This window comes from Olea europaea, unplaced genomic scaffold (genome assembly GCF_002742605.1).
Source record: "Olea europaea var. sylvestris unplaced genomic scaffold, O_europaea_v1 scaffold4197, whole genome shotgun sequence".
Taxonomy (NCBI): Eukaryota; Viridiplantae; Streptophyta; class Magnoliopsida; order Lamiales; family Oleaceae; genus Olea; species Olea europaea.
In genome coordinates, this window is record NW_019261770.1 from 5,180 (window position 1) to 21,520 (window position 16,341).

General features: G+C 34.8%; 1 protein-coding gene and 1 long non-coding RNA gene across 4 annotated transcripts; one reads left to right on the forward strand and one right to left on the reverse strand.

Annotated features, from left to right (window-relative positions):
* Nucleotides 1-1,959: 1,959 nt before the first annotated feature.
* LOC111387714 lies at nt 1,960-3,852 on the forward strand. Of its 3 annotated transcripts, none has more exons than XR_002701448.1 (2): nt 1,960-3,220; nt 3,315-3,852. It is a non-coding gene; the product is annotated as an uncharacterized LOC111387714 (long non-coding RNA). The 3 variants fall into 3 exon arrangements; XR_002701447.1 differs by having other exon boundaries at nt 1,967-2,492; nt 3,315-3,850; XR_002701449.1 differs by having other exon boundaries at nt 1,991-2,465; nt 3,315-3,842.
* Nucleotides 3,853-14,421: 10,569 nt separating this feature from the next.
* On the reverse strand, nt 14,422-15,412 carry LOC111387715 (transcription factor CSA-like). The gene is made up of 3 exons (XM_023012297.1): nt 15,112-15,412; nt 14,731-15,036; nt 14,422-14,651 (listed from the first exon to the last, which is right to left on the reverse strand). Exons 1-3 carry the CDS (start codon nt 15,302-15,304, stop codon nt 14,422-14,424), a joined length of 729 nt encoding a protein of 242 aa, XP_022868065.1. The 5' UTR covers nt 15,305-15,412.
* Between the last annotated feature and the right edge of the window lie 929 nt (nt 15,413-16,341).

Sequence of the window (16,341 nt, forward strand, 5' to 3'; positions counted from 1 at the left end):
GACCAAGAGAAGAAGAAGAAGAATAAGAGAAGAATTTACAGGTTGGAAGTAGCCATTGATGAAACTTGAAGTGCCAGTTGAATTTCTGAGTTAGAAAGGTGAAGGAGAGTGGATTGGACATTTTCTTAACTGTGAGTCTTTTTCTTTTGGGCCTCTTCTTTTAAAAAAAATTAATTGGCCTATTTTACTGGATCCTGGTTTAATGGTTTATATAATTGTATGCTTTTACAATTGAATTGCATTTCAAATAACAAAGCAAGGAAGAAGCTGACAAACTCCTTCCACTGTGCAGACTCTCTTACTTGCTGTCGTGCCGGCTGTTTACAAGTCTCCTCTAGGATCGCCATGTCGCTTCTTCGTGTCTCGTGAGCCTCCAGTGAGTCCAATCCTAGTCTTTTCTTCTTCTTCTTTTGATTTTTGTTATTTTAGACTCTAGCTCATCGATTTATCGTTTATGGGTAATGATTGTGATTGTTAACATTTATGACTTATGAAAATTAGGAATTTTGTGAATTTGGGAATATGTGGTTGTAGACTATGATCTGTGATAAATAATAAATTTATGTTGAAAATTGAAATTTGATGATAGTTTAATATGCGATTTACGTTTAATTTTCATACATATGGAATGATTTTTTCAACCGATACAAAGGTTCTAACATATGTAGGGTTTAATAGTTTGATACTGTTTTAGCTTGTTTTTCATTAGTTTTATGCAAGCTTTTTCCCCATTTTGTTACAGTTAAAAAAGAGATAAGTGAAGCTAAATTTTCTATATGTTTGAATTTTATTTTTATTCCCTCTCAATTGACTGTTGATTTGTTCAATATACCTTTTTAATGGTGCTTTTCAAGTGGTAAGATTATAACTCCACATGTCGGTAAATGTCAGAATGTTAATAAATGATCTTACTATTGTGGACATCAACGGTCAATGACTGCCTTAGCTCTTTTTGTTCATAAACTAATTTGACCTAAAAAATCACTGTAGCTGATGCCTAAAATTGTGCCTATACTGAACAAAATCACTAGCTCCCCCCTCGGGTGTATTTGTATTTTCGGGCGGTTGAGTTTGGGGACCAAAACCTATCTATATATAGCCAAATTTCCTTCAAATTATGGCTAATGTTACCTTTCAATCATTAAAGAAATGAACACCATGAATGTTATTTGTAAATGTTGAAAATTGAAATCATGAACGTGGATCATCGATTGTCCCATCTATTGCCAGTTGAAGAAACAGGAATGGACGAACAGTTACAAGAAATACTTAGCAATCATAGCCCATTTGTTCCCAATAACCCTATGGACTGCCAACAACCTTTCCTCTTCTTCTTTATTGAAAGCTCATTTATTGATCATCGGGTCCAACTGGTTGTACCATCTCAATCTACAACTCTAGTCTTCAAATCCCAGAAAAAGGCATCAGACCCTAATGATTAATATACGAACTCAATAGAAAAAACAAAAAAAACTACCCGTTCTTTCTTCAAGCTTCGCAGCTATGGTGTTCTAGTTCTGTGGGCTATATTGAGTAACAAGTTGTTTAAGTTTTTTGTCTTCCGAAGGTCTCCAACGGCCTGTGCTACAAACTTTCGACTGTCTTCTCACGTTTTCATTCTCTTGGATATCAGATTTCTCATTGTAGTTCTCTAGCACTAAGCCCTCGTTTGACCCCCATTTTTTGTAATGAACATGGGTGGAATAGTGTTTTTTTGAAAAATGAGTGTTTAAAAAGAAGGAAAATTTTTCGATTTATGCGTAATATTATTTTATAGAAGATTGTGGGGTTAAAAATATGAGAGAGAAAAATAAAATGTAATGTAATGTAATTTAATTGAGGCCAAATGAGGCTAAAGACTCCATTGCGATGCTATCTTTTTGTGATAGCCTTGACTTCTATGCAATAATCTAGTGAGAAAAGGTAAAAGTAAAGCAATGCAGTCAGGATTGAAAAGAAAAAGGTTGGAAAAGGGTTTGATGGAAAGGGAGTTTTAGAACTTTTTTCATAGAAATCTATACGATTTACTCATCCTCCATCTGTAACTACTAGTATTGAGGATGAGGGCCTTCTTCAACCACGCCACTCGTTCCGGCCCAAAAACAGATTGGAAAGCAAGTTGACGTGGACTTTGGTTATATAAAAGGCAAAATTGCTGGACACTGAAAAAAAAAAAAAGAAGAAAGCAACATTACGCTCTTTTTCTCTCTCCTCACAAACCAAAATCGGAGCCCCAAATTCCAAACCCTAAGCATAAGTCCCCATCTCCGGCCCCACTTCCAGCCCTTACTGAAGTCAAAGGTTTCGTTGTCGATCAACCTACCATATTCGATCATCGTCGAAGCCCTGACCATCTCTGATCGCTGGTATCATCAAACCAATAGACCTTGCAACCTGTTGTTAAGCAATTACTGCCATCGCCTCAACCATCGGAGTGCTCCCTGTACAGGCGCCCAACGAAAAAAGTAAACTTTTTTTTCAGTTTTGCCCAGGTAGTATGGTGTTTATTTCATCAAGCAGTGGTATTCATTGTGTTCTTCGATTTCGAAACTTTATTGAATTCGTATATTTTTTACTTTATTGAATTGTGTTTAAAATGTATTTGTTGGGTATTTATGCCTGTCCAACTATATTAATTAGCAAATGTTACTACTACTGTAGTGCAGCTGTGAGAGGTCGTTGTGTGTCTCTCTATATATGAAACTATCTCCCTGCTACAAGTATGTTATATTTTGGGATTTTTATCTGTAACGGTGTATGTATTTCTGAATCAGAGGCTCAAGTCATGTTTTTGTATTCTCTATAATGTTTTCGTTTTAGATTTCAATCTCTGTCTCACAATTCAGAGCCCCAAGTCATGTATTTGCAATAGTGGTAAATTTTGGAACTATATTGAATTGGTGGACTGGTGACTATATTGAATTGTGTGTAAACTATATTTGTTGGGTATTTGCAATAGTGGTAAATTTTGGAACTATATTGAGTTGGTGGATTATTGATTATATTGAATTGTGTTTAAACTATATTTGTTGGGTATTTGTATTAATGCATTTATTTTAGAACTATATTGAATTGGTGGACTGGTGACTTTACTTTTGTTGTTGGCAGTTGAGATGGGTTGTTTGATAGATTTAAGTGGGGGTTTTATTGTGTTTAATCAGATGTGATTAGATGTATCCTTCATACTCAAAATGTACTAGTGAAGTAAAACTATATTTGGGTATGTGCAGTTGTTCTCAATTTTAAAACTATATAATATTGAAATGTTAGATGACTGACTCTACCTTTGTTGGTGGTGGTGGATTCCATCTTAGAATGCCCGGGAGGAACTCCGAAATTTGTCATGGTAGTAGAGCTAAAGATTACTTCTTTGCCGAGTGCAAAAAGAAATGCCCTTGCACACCATGAAAGCTTGGATTTCGAGAAATATTTTGTTGTGGAAAAGGAGACTAACAAAAAAGGACAATTATTCCTTTGCTGCAGTAACAATTGTGAATTTTGGGAGTGGATTGTAAATGAAACATCAAGTGGCCCGTCGATGAACGCTGTGAAGAATGAAACACTTGAAGAAATGTCCCATTCAATCCAATCTCGAGTTCGAATAAGTGACGATAAAGAGCTCTAGATTTCATTGAATGTGAATGTGATTATCCAGACGAAAGAAGTTAACGCGCAAGGGAATGCGAAAGGAAAGCAGCCTGCTTGATTAGTAGATAATGATCAAATAGGTTTTTCCATAAACTGTTGGATGTATATGACTAAGTTATGTATCAACTCTTCTAATATTAAGTTATGTACGAACTCTTCTAATATTAAGTTATGTATGAAATCTTACAACTGCATTTGTTTATTTATCACACTGCTTCTATAGGTTTTCAACAATTAACACAAACCGATTTCAACATTGAAATTTTTTGGCATTCGCAACCCAGATGAAACTACATTTAAAATGAAAATTAGTTGGAAGATGTATTTCACCTTAAATCAAACCAATCATAAATTGCACTGAGTCATACATAATTTTAATATAAAAATACATTGGTAATAAGATATATCATGGACTCTATTTGATGTGAATCCGGTTAGCAAGATTGCTATCGAACCCACAAGAATTGACAATAGATCCTAAGAACACACAAATAATGATCAATGTTTAGGAATTGACCCACAAAAATGAACTAAGCAACCAAACGTATATGAAACAAACAATCTCTTAATCACACAATTTTGAAATCTCCTCCGAATTTGTGAATTTGACCCAAATAATTAATGAATCAAACAACTCAACGATAACGACGATGCGAATGACCTTTTGATTACACAATCCAAAGAATCTAACCTGATGATTTGTTTGAATGCCACAAAATAATAAATCTTGATAAGTTCGGTATTTTGAAGCAAAAGCTTCGAAAGGAAAATCTCCATTCAATTCATGATAAAAGTTTTGTTCCAAATAATGACAATAGCATCCTATTTATATGAAACTCTAAAGCCTAATTTTAAAAAGGAAAATTCGTGCAAAAATAAGGTAGAAATATTAAAAGATTAGAGTTCTAAATAGAAAATGAAACTCGTAAAAATAATAAAAATTCGGCGCTGAATTTTTTGTTCACTCTAGCTCAAGTTTTCAACTTCTGTTTCACTGCCATTGGTTGACACACCGGTCCAACATGTTTTGTCTCCCCTCAACAGCTTTGAATTCTTGATGTTTTCAACCCCTATTGATTCCATAACTTGAACATGAGTTTTTTGTTTAGGTTGCTTCATTCTTTAGTTGTCTTCAACAGGTTGATGCCAAATGTTTTGGACGTCACTCTCAACACAACACTTAACCTTTGGCTTGCCGACTTCAACTCTTTTACGCTTCATGGCTCGAACAAGCAATTGGTTGGCTTTATTAACTCCTTTTGGCGTCCAACTTAGCTCAAATTTCGGTCTTAACTTCTCACCAACAACCGTCAAATATTTAGTAATTTGTAGCGCAACTTGGTTTACATCATCCCCTCTCCCTTCGAAAGGATTCGACCTTGAATCCAAACATTGATGGTCTAAATTGTAGCCCTTGTTTCCAATTAGTGCAAGCACATGAAATGGTCCACTGCCTCTAGGATGAAACTTGGACCGCTTTTGAATCCTTATCCGCCTCTTGCATAAATAAACCCAATCACTTTTACATGGATTAAAATGTGTATATTTTGACTGCTTCCTCTCGCAAGTATAAGGTGCTCCAAGGATAATGTCCTTTGATGATCCACCCTGCATTTTCCTTGACCATATTTGCCTAGGCAACTTTAGAAATGACACGTCGAATGGATGCATTTTTCCCGGCATATCACCCTTGCCATTCAATCCAATGCATATGAATTCATTCCAACGCCATTGATACTTTTTTGTCTCCTTGGGAATTACAAATTCAAGCAACGGTAAATAAGAGAAATCCAAACCAAGATGTTGCTGTTGAGTGTTATCCACCAATTGATTATCAATGCCCAGGTTGTAAGGAATTCCAATTGGCTTGTCATCATGGACTAAGTTTTCAAAAGCCCGTAAAACAGATATAGCAAAATGGGGGTGGGAGTTGTTAGTTATCACTAAAGCCCCTTCAACTTCACACTCATTTTCATTTAAGCTCACTTCCAACCTCTCCTTTATATCCGACGGCTCTTCTTTATTTCCCTCTTTCTGAATTTCACTCTCAACTTCCTTTTCACTCTTTTGTGACTTCTCTTCTTTTTTCTCACATTTAACCATCCCACTGTTTTCACCCTTACCCTCTTGCCCCTTTGGATGATCAATTTGAGAATTAATCATTTCACGAATCTCCGCCAAATCCCGTTTATAATCTAACCCAACACGCTTGCTTGAGGTACTACCCGCACACCCCCCAAAAGATGTCTTCTTTTCCATCGAATACTCATCCCCGTAATATCTACAAGGCTTCTTTCTAAATTCCACTTCTTGCCAATCGCTCCTATAATACCTATCGCATCTACTCCTCATTCCATGTAATTCAATATCAACCAATGCATCTTCATCATCACCACAACCATATCCATATGCACCACAATTTCTCATTCTAGGTTCTCGTCTCCTCACATTGAACCTCTCATCACATTGATCCCTATGAATACTTTTCAATTTCACATCCAATATATCCAATTTATTTTCCATATTTTCAACCATCATCTCAAACCTCTGTATCATCCTTTCTGACATTTGGAATTGACTTTGACGTGAATTTGACATTTTTTTTACTACTTTTTTTTAAAATCTTTTCTTTTTACTCAATTTTTTTTTTGGTATCATACAGATGAACATTATTTTTTTTTTCAAAACACAAAGACAACTCAATTACTAAAGATTTTGAGTCTAAGACTCAACAAACTGAAAAAAATTTACAGAAACTTGAAGAACTTAAAAATAAGAAAACAAAGACTCAATAAAAAAAAAAAAAAGATATAACCTCAATCTTAATGCCTTAGCTCTGATACCAAACGATGCGAACCTGATTAGCAAGATTGCTATCGAACCCACAAGAATTGACAATGGATCCTAAAAAGGCCCAAATAATGATCAAGATTTAGGAATTGACTCGCAAAAGTGAACTAAGCAACCGAACGTATATGAAACAAACGGCCTCTTAATCACAGAACCTTGAAATCTCCTCCGGATTTGTGGATTTGACCCAAAGAATTAATGATACAAACAACCTAATGATAATGACGATGCGAAGGACCTTTTGATTACACAACCCAAAGAATCTAACCCGACGATTTGTTTGAACGCCACAAGATATTAAATCTTGATAAGTTCGATATTTTGAAGTAAAAGCTTCGAGAGGAAAATCTCCATTCAATTCATGATAAAAGTTTTGTTCCAAATAATGGCAATAGCATCCTATTTATATGAAACTCTAAAGCCTAATTTTAAAAAGGAAAATTCGTGCAAAAATAAGGTAGAAATATTAAAAGATTAGAGTTCTAAATAGAAAAGGAAACTCGCGAAAATAATAAAAATTCAGCGCCGAATTTTTTGTTCACTCCAGCTCCAGTTTTCAGCTTCTGTTGCACTTCCATTGGTTGACACACCGGTCCAACATGTTTTGTCTCCCCTCAACAGCTTTGAATTCTTGATGTTTTCAACCCCTATTAATTTCATAACTTGAACATGAGTTTTTTGTCCAGCTTGCTTCATTCTTCAGTTGTCTTCAATAGGTTGATGCCAAATGTTTTGGACGTCACTCCCAACACAACACTTAACCTTTGGCTTGACGACTTCAACTCTTTTACGCTTCANGAAACATTTTTATAATGAAAATTTCGTAAATCATTAGTTTAATCAGTGCGGAAAGTACTTACCTGCAATTCAAGATTCTTCGGATGGCAATAAAATAGAAATAAATCTTGTAAACATGAATTATACTAGAATCAAACTGCTCATTGTATTAACAGAAGCTAAGCCTGGGAGAGCCGATTCAACCTTTAAAAATGACTATTACAAGGATTCCAAGAAAGTTGAATATGGCACCGTATCTATTAAAAAAAAGTTCTGCAAATCAGATAAATGAGCCAGATGCCATAAGGCAAAAATTACTCCATGGGATAACATTTGTTTACTGGATAACAAATCCAGCCAAGCAAGACTCATAGCTATTTTCGTCTTTCCTATTTAAACCAAATAAACAATTTGGTTTTTGTTCCGACTTGAACAAGTCCAAAATTAATTGCATTGAAACCCAACTTCTAAAATTAAATATTAACCTACCATCACTACTGCCTTCCAAAATGATCTTCAGACCACCACTGTAGCCAATGTTCAAATACACGGATCTGGCATTTAATAGATCTATATATATGGTAGTAAAAGCAACAATTAAGGATAAAATCAAATCAAATTTCATGTGTATAGTAAAAGCCAAAAAAATACAGTATGCTAATAGATAATCCTAGTACATCAAAATAAACATGACAAACTCCTCCAAACTCAAATCAAAATACACTAAGTTAATGGGCAATACTAATACATAAACATGACTAACTCCAACCTGACATCAACTACGATAAATTCATGGAATCGCATTCCAGTTACAAACCTCGGCCATCTTCATCCAATAAGCTTGGATAGTATATCAACATATAGTGACCAACATTAACATACAATGTAAATGGTTAATGATGCAATCATGATGAAATGAAGTTTTAAATCACATATAAGAGAAACTTTTATACCTTGCAAAGTATACATGAAGTTCGTCGATGTCGGATGGATCAAATTTGTATTTTGCGACACACGTTGTGTGAGAGAGAATGGCATTGGTGTGAGGCTGGAAAACTATGAAATGGAGAGTGGCATTGGTGTGAACTTGGGATATTATTTCCGGAGAGGTGGTTGGACATTGATTCCTCCATCAATCATATTACTTTGGCTTGTTGTCGATCTTTCATGAGTGCTGGATGTCTAACTGGGCTGCATGTACGTAAAAGGCAACTGTAATTTGTAACATTGAAACATTCACACATTCAAAAATACTTTGTCCGACATACCTTCGATTTCTTCAATGTAGCAATGGGCTTTTTCTTCTAAATTTCCTTGGCACTCCCTTTCTTCGAGTGAACTTCGGATCCAATACATTGGCGCTCGCAGTATTTGATAAATCAGTGCATTGAGTGTCAACCCAAGAAGTATTTAAGGTTAGGAGATTACTTCATGTACTCGATTTTGTGGTCACAAGCTCTTTACATTAAAATTTTATCCACTCCATGATCGCACGTGAATGCATTTCATCATCTGCTACAAGGTTTGCCACCTCTGCCAAACCTTTAGACATCTGTTCATATCTCAATTGTGCAGGAGTACTAACTAACCCATCATAATTTACCACAACCTTCGTGTGTGCTCTTCGAACATCTCTCCTCCGCCTTCGCAGTATGTACCTCTTCGGAATATGTGTGACGTCATTCCATACTAGCACTGTGATCGCATGTCTACAAAGTATTTTTCAAAACTCAAACAAGTGGCAGGTGTAAACAACATCACATTTATCTCTCGTGAATGACATGGTAAATGTCTTTTTCCTCCTAGAACCCTTCTACATAACTGTCTTTCTTACTTCGTAGGTCGCACCAATACATCTGTCCAAAGTAGATAGCACATCTTAGTACACCTTTCCCGTGAACTCTTCTTGAACTTCACGAAATTTCAAAATTGTGTAAACTGATTGAAACTATTGCTCAATTTCAAATTGTGTTGCACATGACACCATTTGCGAGAACGACTTGAATCGGCTTCGACTTCCTTCTCAACCTTATTTCGAAGGGCGCTTTCGTACTGTTTTACAAACTACTTTAATGAGGATTTAGAATGAACATAGCCATCAAAAAATGCATTCATACTCTCGCTTCTCTGTATCGTTGACATCCCAGCCCAAAATGTGGTTTTCAGGAAGCAAGGAACCCAACGTCCTCTGTTCTCATACAATCATTATCATGCAAGTCATACATATCAATTATCGTTCTCCAACCGTTTTCAAATTCTTCATTGGATTGTGAATCATACACTGATCTGTATATAGCCCCAAATATCAAATGCTTATTCACTTGGTAGCTAAATTTCTTCGATAATTTCTTCAAAATGTGCCACAAACATCATCTATGCTTGGTATTTGGAAAGACAATTTGGGCTGCATTTTGCATTGCCCTGTCTTGATCGGTAATTATATCATGTGGAGCTTGATCATGCATACATTGAAGCCATGTTTTGAACAACTATACAAAAATATCTGTGCCATAAGTGGCATCAAATGAAACACGCCAAACTCCTTGTACGCCTGACTACATCGATTATCTGCCCAAACCACATTTCTCAACCATGACTTGTCATCCAAATCAATATTAAAATAAAATCTTGATCACTGTGCTTGTATTTTTTGAAAAGTATGATTGAATTGCTACAACACCTCCTTTTCCAAGATGTAATCGCCTCACGCGTTCTACATAGTTCCGACAATCATTTTCTATACAAGTCATGTTCTCATATCCACCAGCTTTTACAACTGCGGAGTTGTAACTTTTATGCAGTGCAATTCTTTCCAAATCATTCACCTCAAGCTTTTGTTTCATAGCTACACTCAATTATTCTATTGCATCAATATAATCTGGATTTAAAAGGACTTGTATCATGATTGTGTTCGAGGTTTATTGTATTAATTCTCAAGTTTCCTAGAACATCATAAGTTGTAAATATTATGGCTTTACAACCCATCTTAACTATTGGGTACGGCTTCCAAGAACAACTACTATTATCGATGCTTTCACCTTCACAGCTAAATGTCAACGTCAAATATCTTAAAACTCCACCATCCCCCTTTTTTCGAATTCTTTTTTTTTTTTTTTAATTGGAAAACCCACTGTGTAAGCATATTTTTTTGTAGAAATCATATGTATCATAACATTCCCACCTCGAGTACAATTACACCATCTCCCCTTGATGTTTCACTGCCAACTTCATTCACAGACTCCTTAACATTTTTATTCTCTAATGGCTCCAAAACATCGTTGTGCTTATCTTCAATGTCGTCCATATTTTAACTTACTGTAAAAATAAATAAATAAATAAAATAAAAGGGTCATGTTCAGGCCAACGTATTGAACAACAATCATTTCAAACGGAGTTAGGCTAAGATTATACTAACTTCTACATCGTTTATAACATTTGTAGTGTGCATACTGTAGAATTAGTAGTTGGAAAGGTCAAATTACAAAAATTAGTGAGCAACATAGTGCCTAATGGATTATCGTCGTTTACCCAATTGTTTTCCTCCTACATAAATAATCTTATGCGTAATTCTATATATCCATTTCTCCCTAAACTAATTTCAGTCCAGCATTTCACTAAGCCAAGCTCCTCTAGCCTGGGTATTCTGGAACGGATAGAAACTGGCCATGTCGACTGCCTGTAAAAGTGGCCTGCTCCGAGCTTAGATATCCATTTATCAGCATAACGACTCATCTTAACTGCCTCCTGAAATCTGGGGTTTAGCCTAGTGCATGGATAGAATCATGGGAAATTGTCGACCTCAAAAGTCATTCACGTCGATTTTCTAAAAAAATATTGTATGCTAACATTCACTTTCAACTGTATGTTACGTTAAAGGAAAGCCATATTTCATTACTAGAATAATAACAGAGCAAAAGTTACAAACAGATGAGTACACAAGTTACTACTTTAGCATAAATCTCGTAATTACTGACTTGACTCTTACCGAAGACGTGCGCAACGTTGTCGAATTTCTCACCGATTTGCCCAAAACAAATTCCTGTTCTTCACTGTTATTGGAGTGGTAAGGGTCGCGCTACTTATGTCGAAATTCTCCAAAAGATCAGGGCACGACGTTGCCAGATTTCTCACCTACTTGTCGGCATCTTCAAAGTTCCGGCATCAGATAGTGGGTATGTTTTAGAAAAAAATTTAGTGCTATGTCGATGCAAAGAAAGAGTGAGGTGTTGTTTTCTTTTGGGTCTCCCTCCAAGGTCAGTGGGCTGCATTATAGACTTTGTTGGATTCCATCCAAAATAAAAGGCTGACGTCACGTGTTGACCAAGAGCTTGTTTGGAAGTGATTTTAAGAATTGATTTTTTGATCGTTAAGATAAAAGTGAGATTCATTTGTAAGAGAAGAAGTCAACTATAACAATTAAAATAGTAAAAAAAGGTCAAAAAATCAATTTTTTGAGGAAAAAAATCACTCTCCAACGGGCTCCAATTTGGATGAGGACATAAATGTTAATGTGAAGTGATTGTTGTATTCATTTAAGATCCCGTTACTATGGTCTTATGATTTTGATGGTTAGTCTAATTTTGCTAACTCATTAGGTAGGGAAAACTAAATTTAGTCCATTCACTAAATATGTTTGTTATGTAGTATTAAATAGAATTAAAGAATACAATTAATATAATTTATAATTATTTTCTTCAATACTTTCATTTCGCTTTGACAAGCACGTGTTGCTTTCAAATTCAATCCAGAAAATGATCAACTAAATTCCAGACAGCCCAAATCATTAGTAATTTGCTATAAGGCTTGGCATGTTGATTTTGTTCAACATCGAGTTGCACAAATATTTTAAAAATTAAAATCCCATTGTCGCATTAACTATAAAAAGTACAAGTCCGAGTAAAATATTCTGTAAAAAGTACACATCCTTACAAACTTTCAACGGTCAAAACCCTATTACTCAAGACTTTTTTTTTTTTTTTTTTTTTCACTTAGATCAATTATTCCTAAATTTACAGTAATTTATCAAATTTATTATGACTTATGCTAATTTGCATTGCTTTATCTAAAAAAATTATGAAAGTTCAGATTTATATTATCGTGTGGTAAAAAGAAATCTTAAATATTACTATCATTTCATAAAGACTACTTTATAAATCGAGAGGTTAAAAAACCGAGTCATAGTTCAAATGTATGAATTTTATCATTATTGTCTACACAAACTTCATGAGTTTTCTACCCTGTGAAAAAATTATTGCAATTGAACTTTCCTTCTAGTATATCTAATTTAATTCATACATAATACAATTTAATAGTTAATCTATGTTTGCACTGTTCTAAACCTTGTTGAAGTGATAATCATAGAGATGAAGCTTGAAGAGGATGGATAGTTTCAAAATTCAGTATGAAGTTATCGGTAATACATGGCCCCCGATAAAAATTAGTTCAATCCCCATTATTTTCAAAATAAATATTTTTCTCTTTTCTTTTCAACCTAACAATTTTCAATAAATTAAAACAATATTACACACAAATCTAAATATTTTTCTTTTTTCTTTTAACCACATATTCTTGTCAATCTACTATCCAAAATACATTTTTAACCAAATAATGGAGCTCAAACAAGGGCATGAATGATAATCCCTTCCTTTTTCCAGATGGAGCTAAAATCCAAGGAACCTCGTGTTACCGCTTTATGCCCTACGGTGTTGAGGTTGCACACTGAATATATTAGATATTGAAGGGCGGAGGACTGGATAACTGAAAAGTTACAAGACACCCCAATGTTATGAATCAAGTTCTGCGATAGTTCCATCGATTTAGATGTTGTGAAGAAACATGAAGTTGTAAGTATTAGAAAATACTTAATTTTTTAGGTATGAGAAGTTGTTGAAGACCAAAATAGCCTTATATTCCATTGATAACAATTTCCAGTATATGATGTATGAGTCAGACGAGAGAAAGTGTGAAGATGAAACTTGCAAATGAAAATTTAGGACATCGAAGATTGGAGAATATGATATGATCAAGATTTGATAATCATATTCTCCAATCTTTGACACATCCATAATGGGCGTGATGTGATTAGGCCTGAAAAATATCAAATAATAGACAGATTTGACTAGATAAGCCACGGCACATATATTGATTATATACTAATCAAACACATCTAAGGCAACATCTAGTGATGTGGGACATTTGGCCATGTAAATGAGTAAAATCAGAAGTTGAAGCTACATGGCATTATATAGCACATATGGGGATCCGACCAATATTATTATTTTGATGATAACATAGGTTTCGTGTGAATTATTATTTTAATCCAATCGCACAATCTGACTCTAGGATAGTATATAACTTGAGGACGCTAAATTACATCTATAAATGTATCAGGTTGAAGAAGGCACGTGATGTGTAACAATGAAAATTGATTGCATTCATTGTAGCTTGCATAAATATCATCTCATCTAATATGTTTTGAGTTATGTTGAGTGATTATATACAAACATTCAAAACATCAGGGGAAATTTTTTGAGAGTTCCAATGAAAACCAAAATTTTTTGCCATTTACTGGAGGAAAGGAAGTTCATGAAATTCATGTAGGTGTATGAGAATGCAGTTTTGTCTCCATTCCAACAAACTCAACGAAGTTTAGAGAAAAATGTCAGCAAATCCGGATCAACCCTCACGTGAGTTTTGCAGTGTCTCAGCTAATCCAGCTGATGGAATGCAGGTAACAAGGGCCCCTAAACCCCTTACCAAAATATACAATACAACTCCGACAACGATAAAAAGAAATCAAAATTTTGACAACTTTAACCTCTGGTTAGGGAACATGTTGGACAAGATTCGACCATACTAAACTGATACTAATTATCCATATGAACGACAAGATTTGAGTAAGTTTCGCGGTCGAATCTAAATAATATTATGACATTTATGATATTATTGTGTACTCAACATGATTAGATATATATCATTTACATGTATATATTTGAAGGCCACACCCAAATACGGTGAACTGATTAACTATCAACACATGAACTTGAGAGAATGAAGAACGAAAAGTTTATAAATGCAGTAATGTCAATGATTAATTTGTTGCTAGGATAGTAAGAAATTTAAGAACTAAGAACAAATGCATATCTTTCATATGTCTCCAACTCCAAGGAAATCTATAAATGGAGGTGGTGTTGTACTACTTAAATGGCTTGCATCTGTGTTCTCAGCAACTGGTGGCGATGGAGATGGTTCCGTGCATGAAATTTGGAGAAAATCATTCTTCATTTTCATCACCAATGAAGAAGGGTAAGGATGAAAGCGATTGAAATCAGAGAAAATTGAGTCATTTCTTGCCATAAAATTCCCATTTTTACTGCCTGAAAATAAACAAGATAGATAATTACTGCATTTTCTTGCTCGGTATGTAGTGTCAGATCGTATACTATGCTGACTAACCCGATAAAGAATCTGGTGGAGTTGGGTTGGAATCACGCCCCGAACAAGGAAGGAAGGAATTGGTATATCGGTTTGATATTTTTCTATAGGATTTTGATAGCTCTCTGTGTTTCCTAGCCATTAAAACATGCCAGTGATTTTTCACTGCATTGTCAGTTCTCCCAGGGAAATACTTGGCAATCATAGCCCATTTGTTCCCAGTAACCCTATGGACTGCCATCAGCCTTTCCTCTTCTTCTTTACTGAAAGCTCTTTTATTGATCATCGGGTTCAACTGGTTGTGCCATCTCAATCTACAACTTTTACCTTCAAATCCCAGAAAAAGGCATCAGACCCTAAAGCGATATGAACTTAATACCAGAAAAAAAAAAAAAAGGCTACCTGTTCTTCCTTCAAGCTTCGCAGCTATGGCGTTCCAGTTCCGTGGGCCATATAGGGCAACAAGTTGTTGAAGTTTTTCGTCCTCCGAAGGTCTCCAACGGCCTGTGCTACAAACTTTCGACTGTCTCCTCACGTTTTCATTCTCTTGGATATCAGATTTCTCATTGGAATTCTCTAATACTAATGACTCCATTGTGATGCTATCTTTTTGTGGCTGCAATGCAGTTAGGGATTGAAGAGAAAAGGTTGAAAAAGGTTTGATGGACAGGGAGTTTGAGAACTTTTTCCACAGAAATCCACACGATTTACTCATCCTCCATCTGCCACTGCCAGTACTGAGAAGGAGGGCCTGCTTTATACTAACTGGCAATGACCTCTAATTTGACTTATTCTGACGCAGCATAAATGACTTATAATAATACTGATGAATGTATATAAATTCACTGGCAATAATAATATTTGCATGTATGACATAAACATTACGACTATTTGGTAAAACTCGCTCTTAAAACTGATTTAAAGATTACGCATTTATAAATCAACAAGATATAGATAATTCTATAAGATCAATGTTCGATTGTGTTCTAATACCATCATACTAATATTTTTAGTCAAATCCACTTTTAAAATTGGTTTGCAAGGAGAAATTGCTTTACATGTTTATACATCTATAAAATACACATCCATGAATGAACACGGAATATAGATGTAATTCTCGCGTATCTTTAAAATAATTAGTCCAGTCTTATAATTTATTGTCCTTGGTAGTCATGTGTAGAGCAATTTGGATAAGGACATAGCTGTTAATGTGAAGTGATTCTTGTATTTATTTATGATTCCCATTTACTATGGTCTTATGATTTTGAAGGTTATTCTAATTTTGTTAATTCATTAGGTAGGGAATACGAAACGGAGTCAATTCATTATTTCATTAATGAAATGTTTGTTAAGCAGCATTAAATAGAATTAGAGAATATAATCTATACATGCAATTTTAATTATTTTCTTTAATACTTCCATTTACTCGACATTTTAGTTTAACAAGTATTTTAATTTACACCAGGATCGTGGCATGTTTACCATTAATTCCTCTTTCAAAAATTTCGGCCTAATAAATTAATTCTTAAAATAGGTCCTCAGAGAAGTCTCATAAAATTATACGAAAAATGTGGTGACATTGATTCACAATAAGCTCAACAAACTCTTGAAATAGCCGAAGCTAATTTGAGA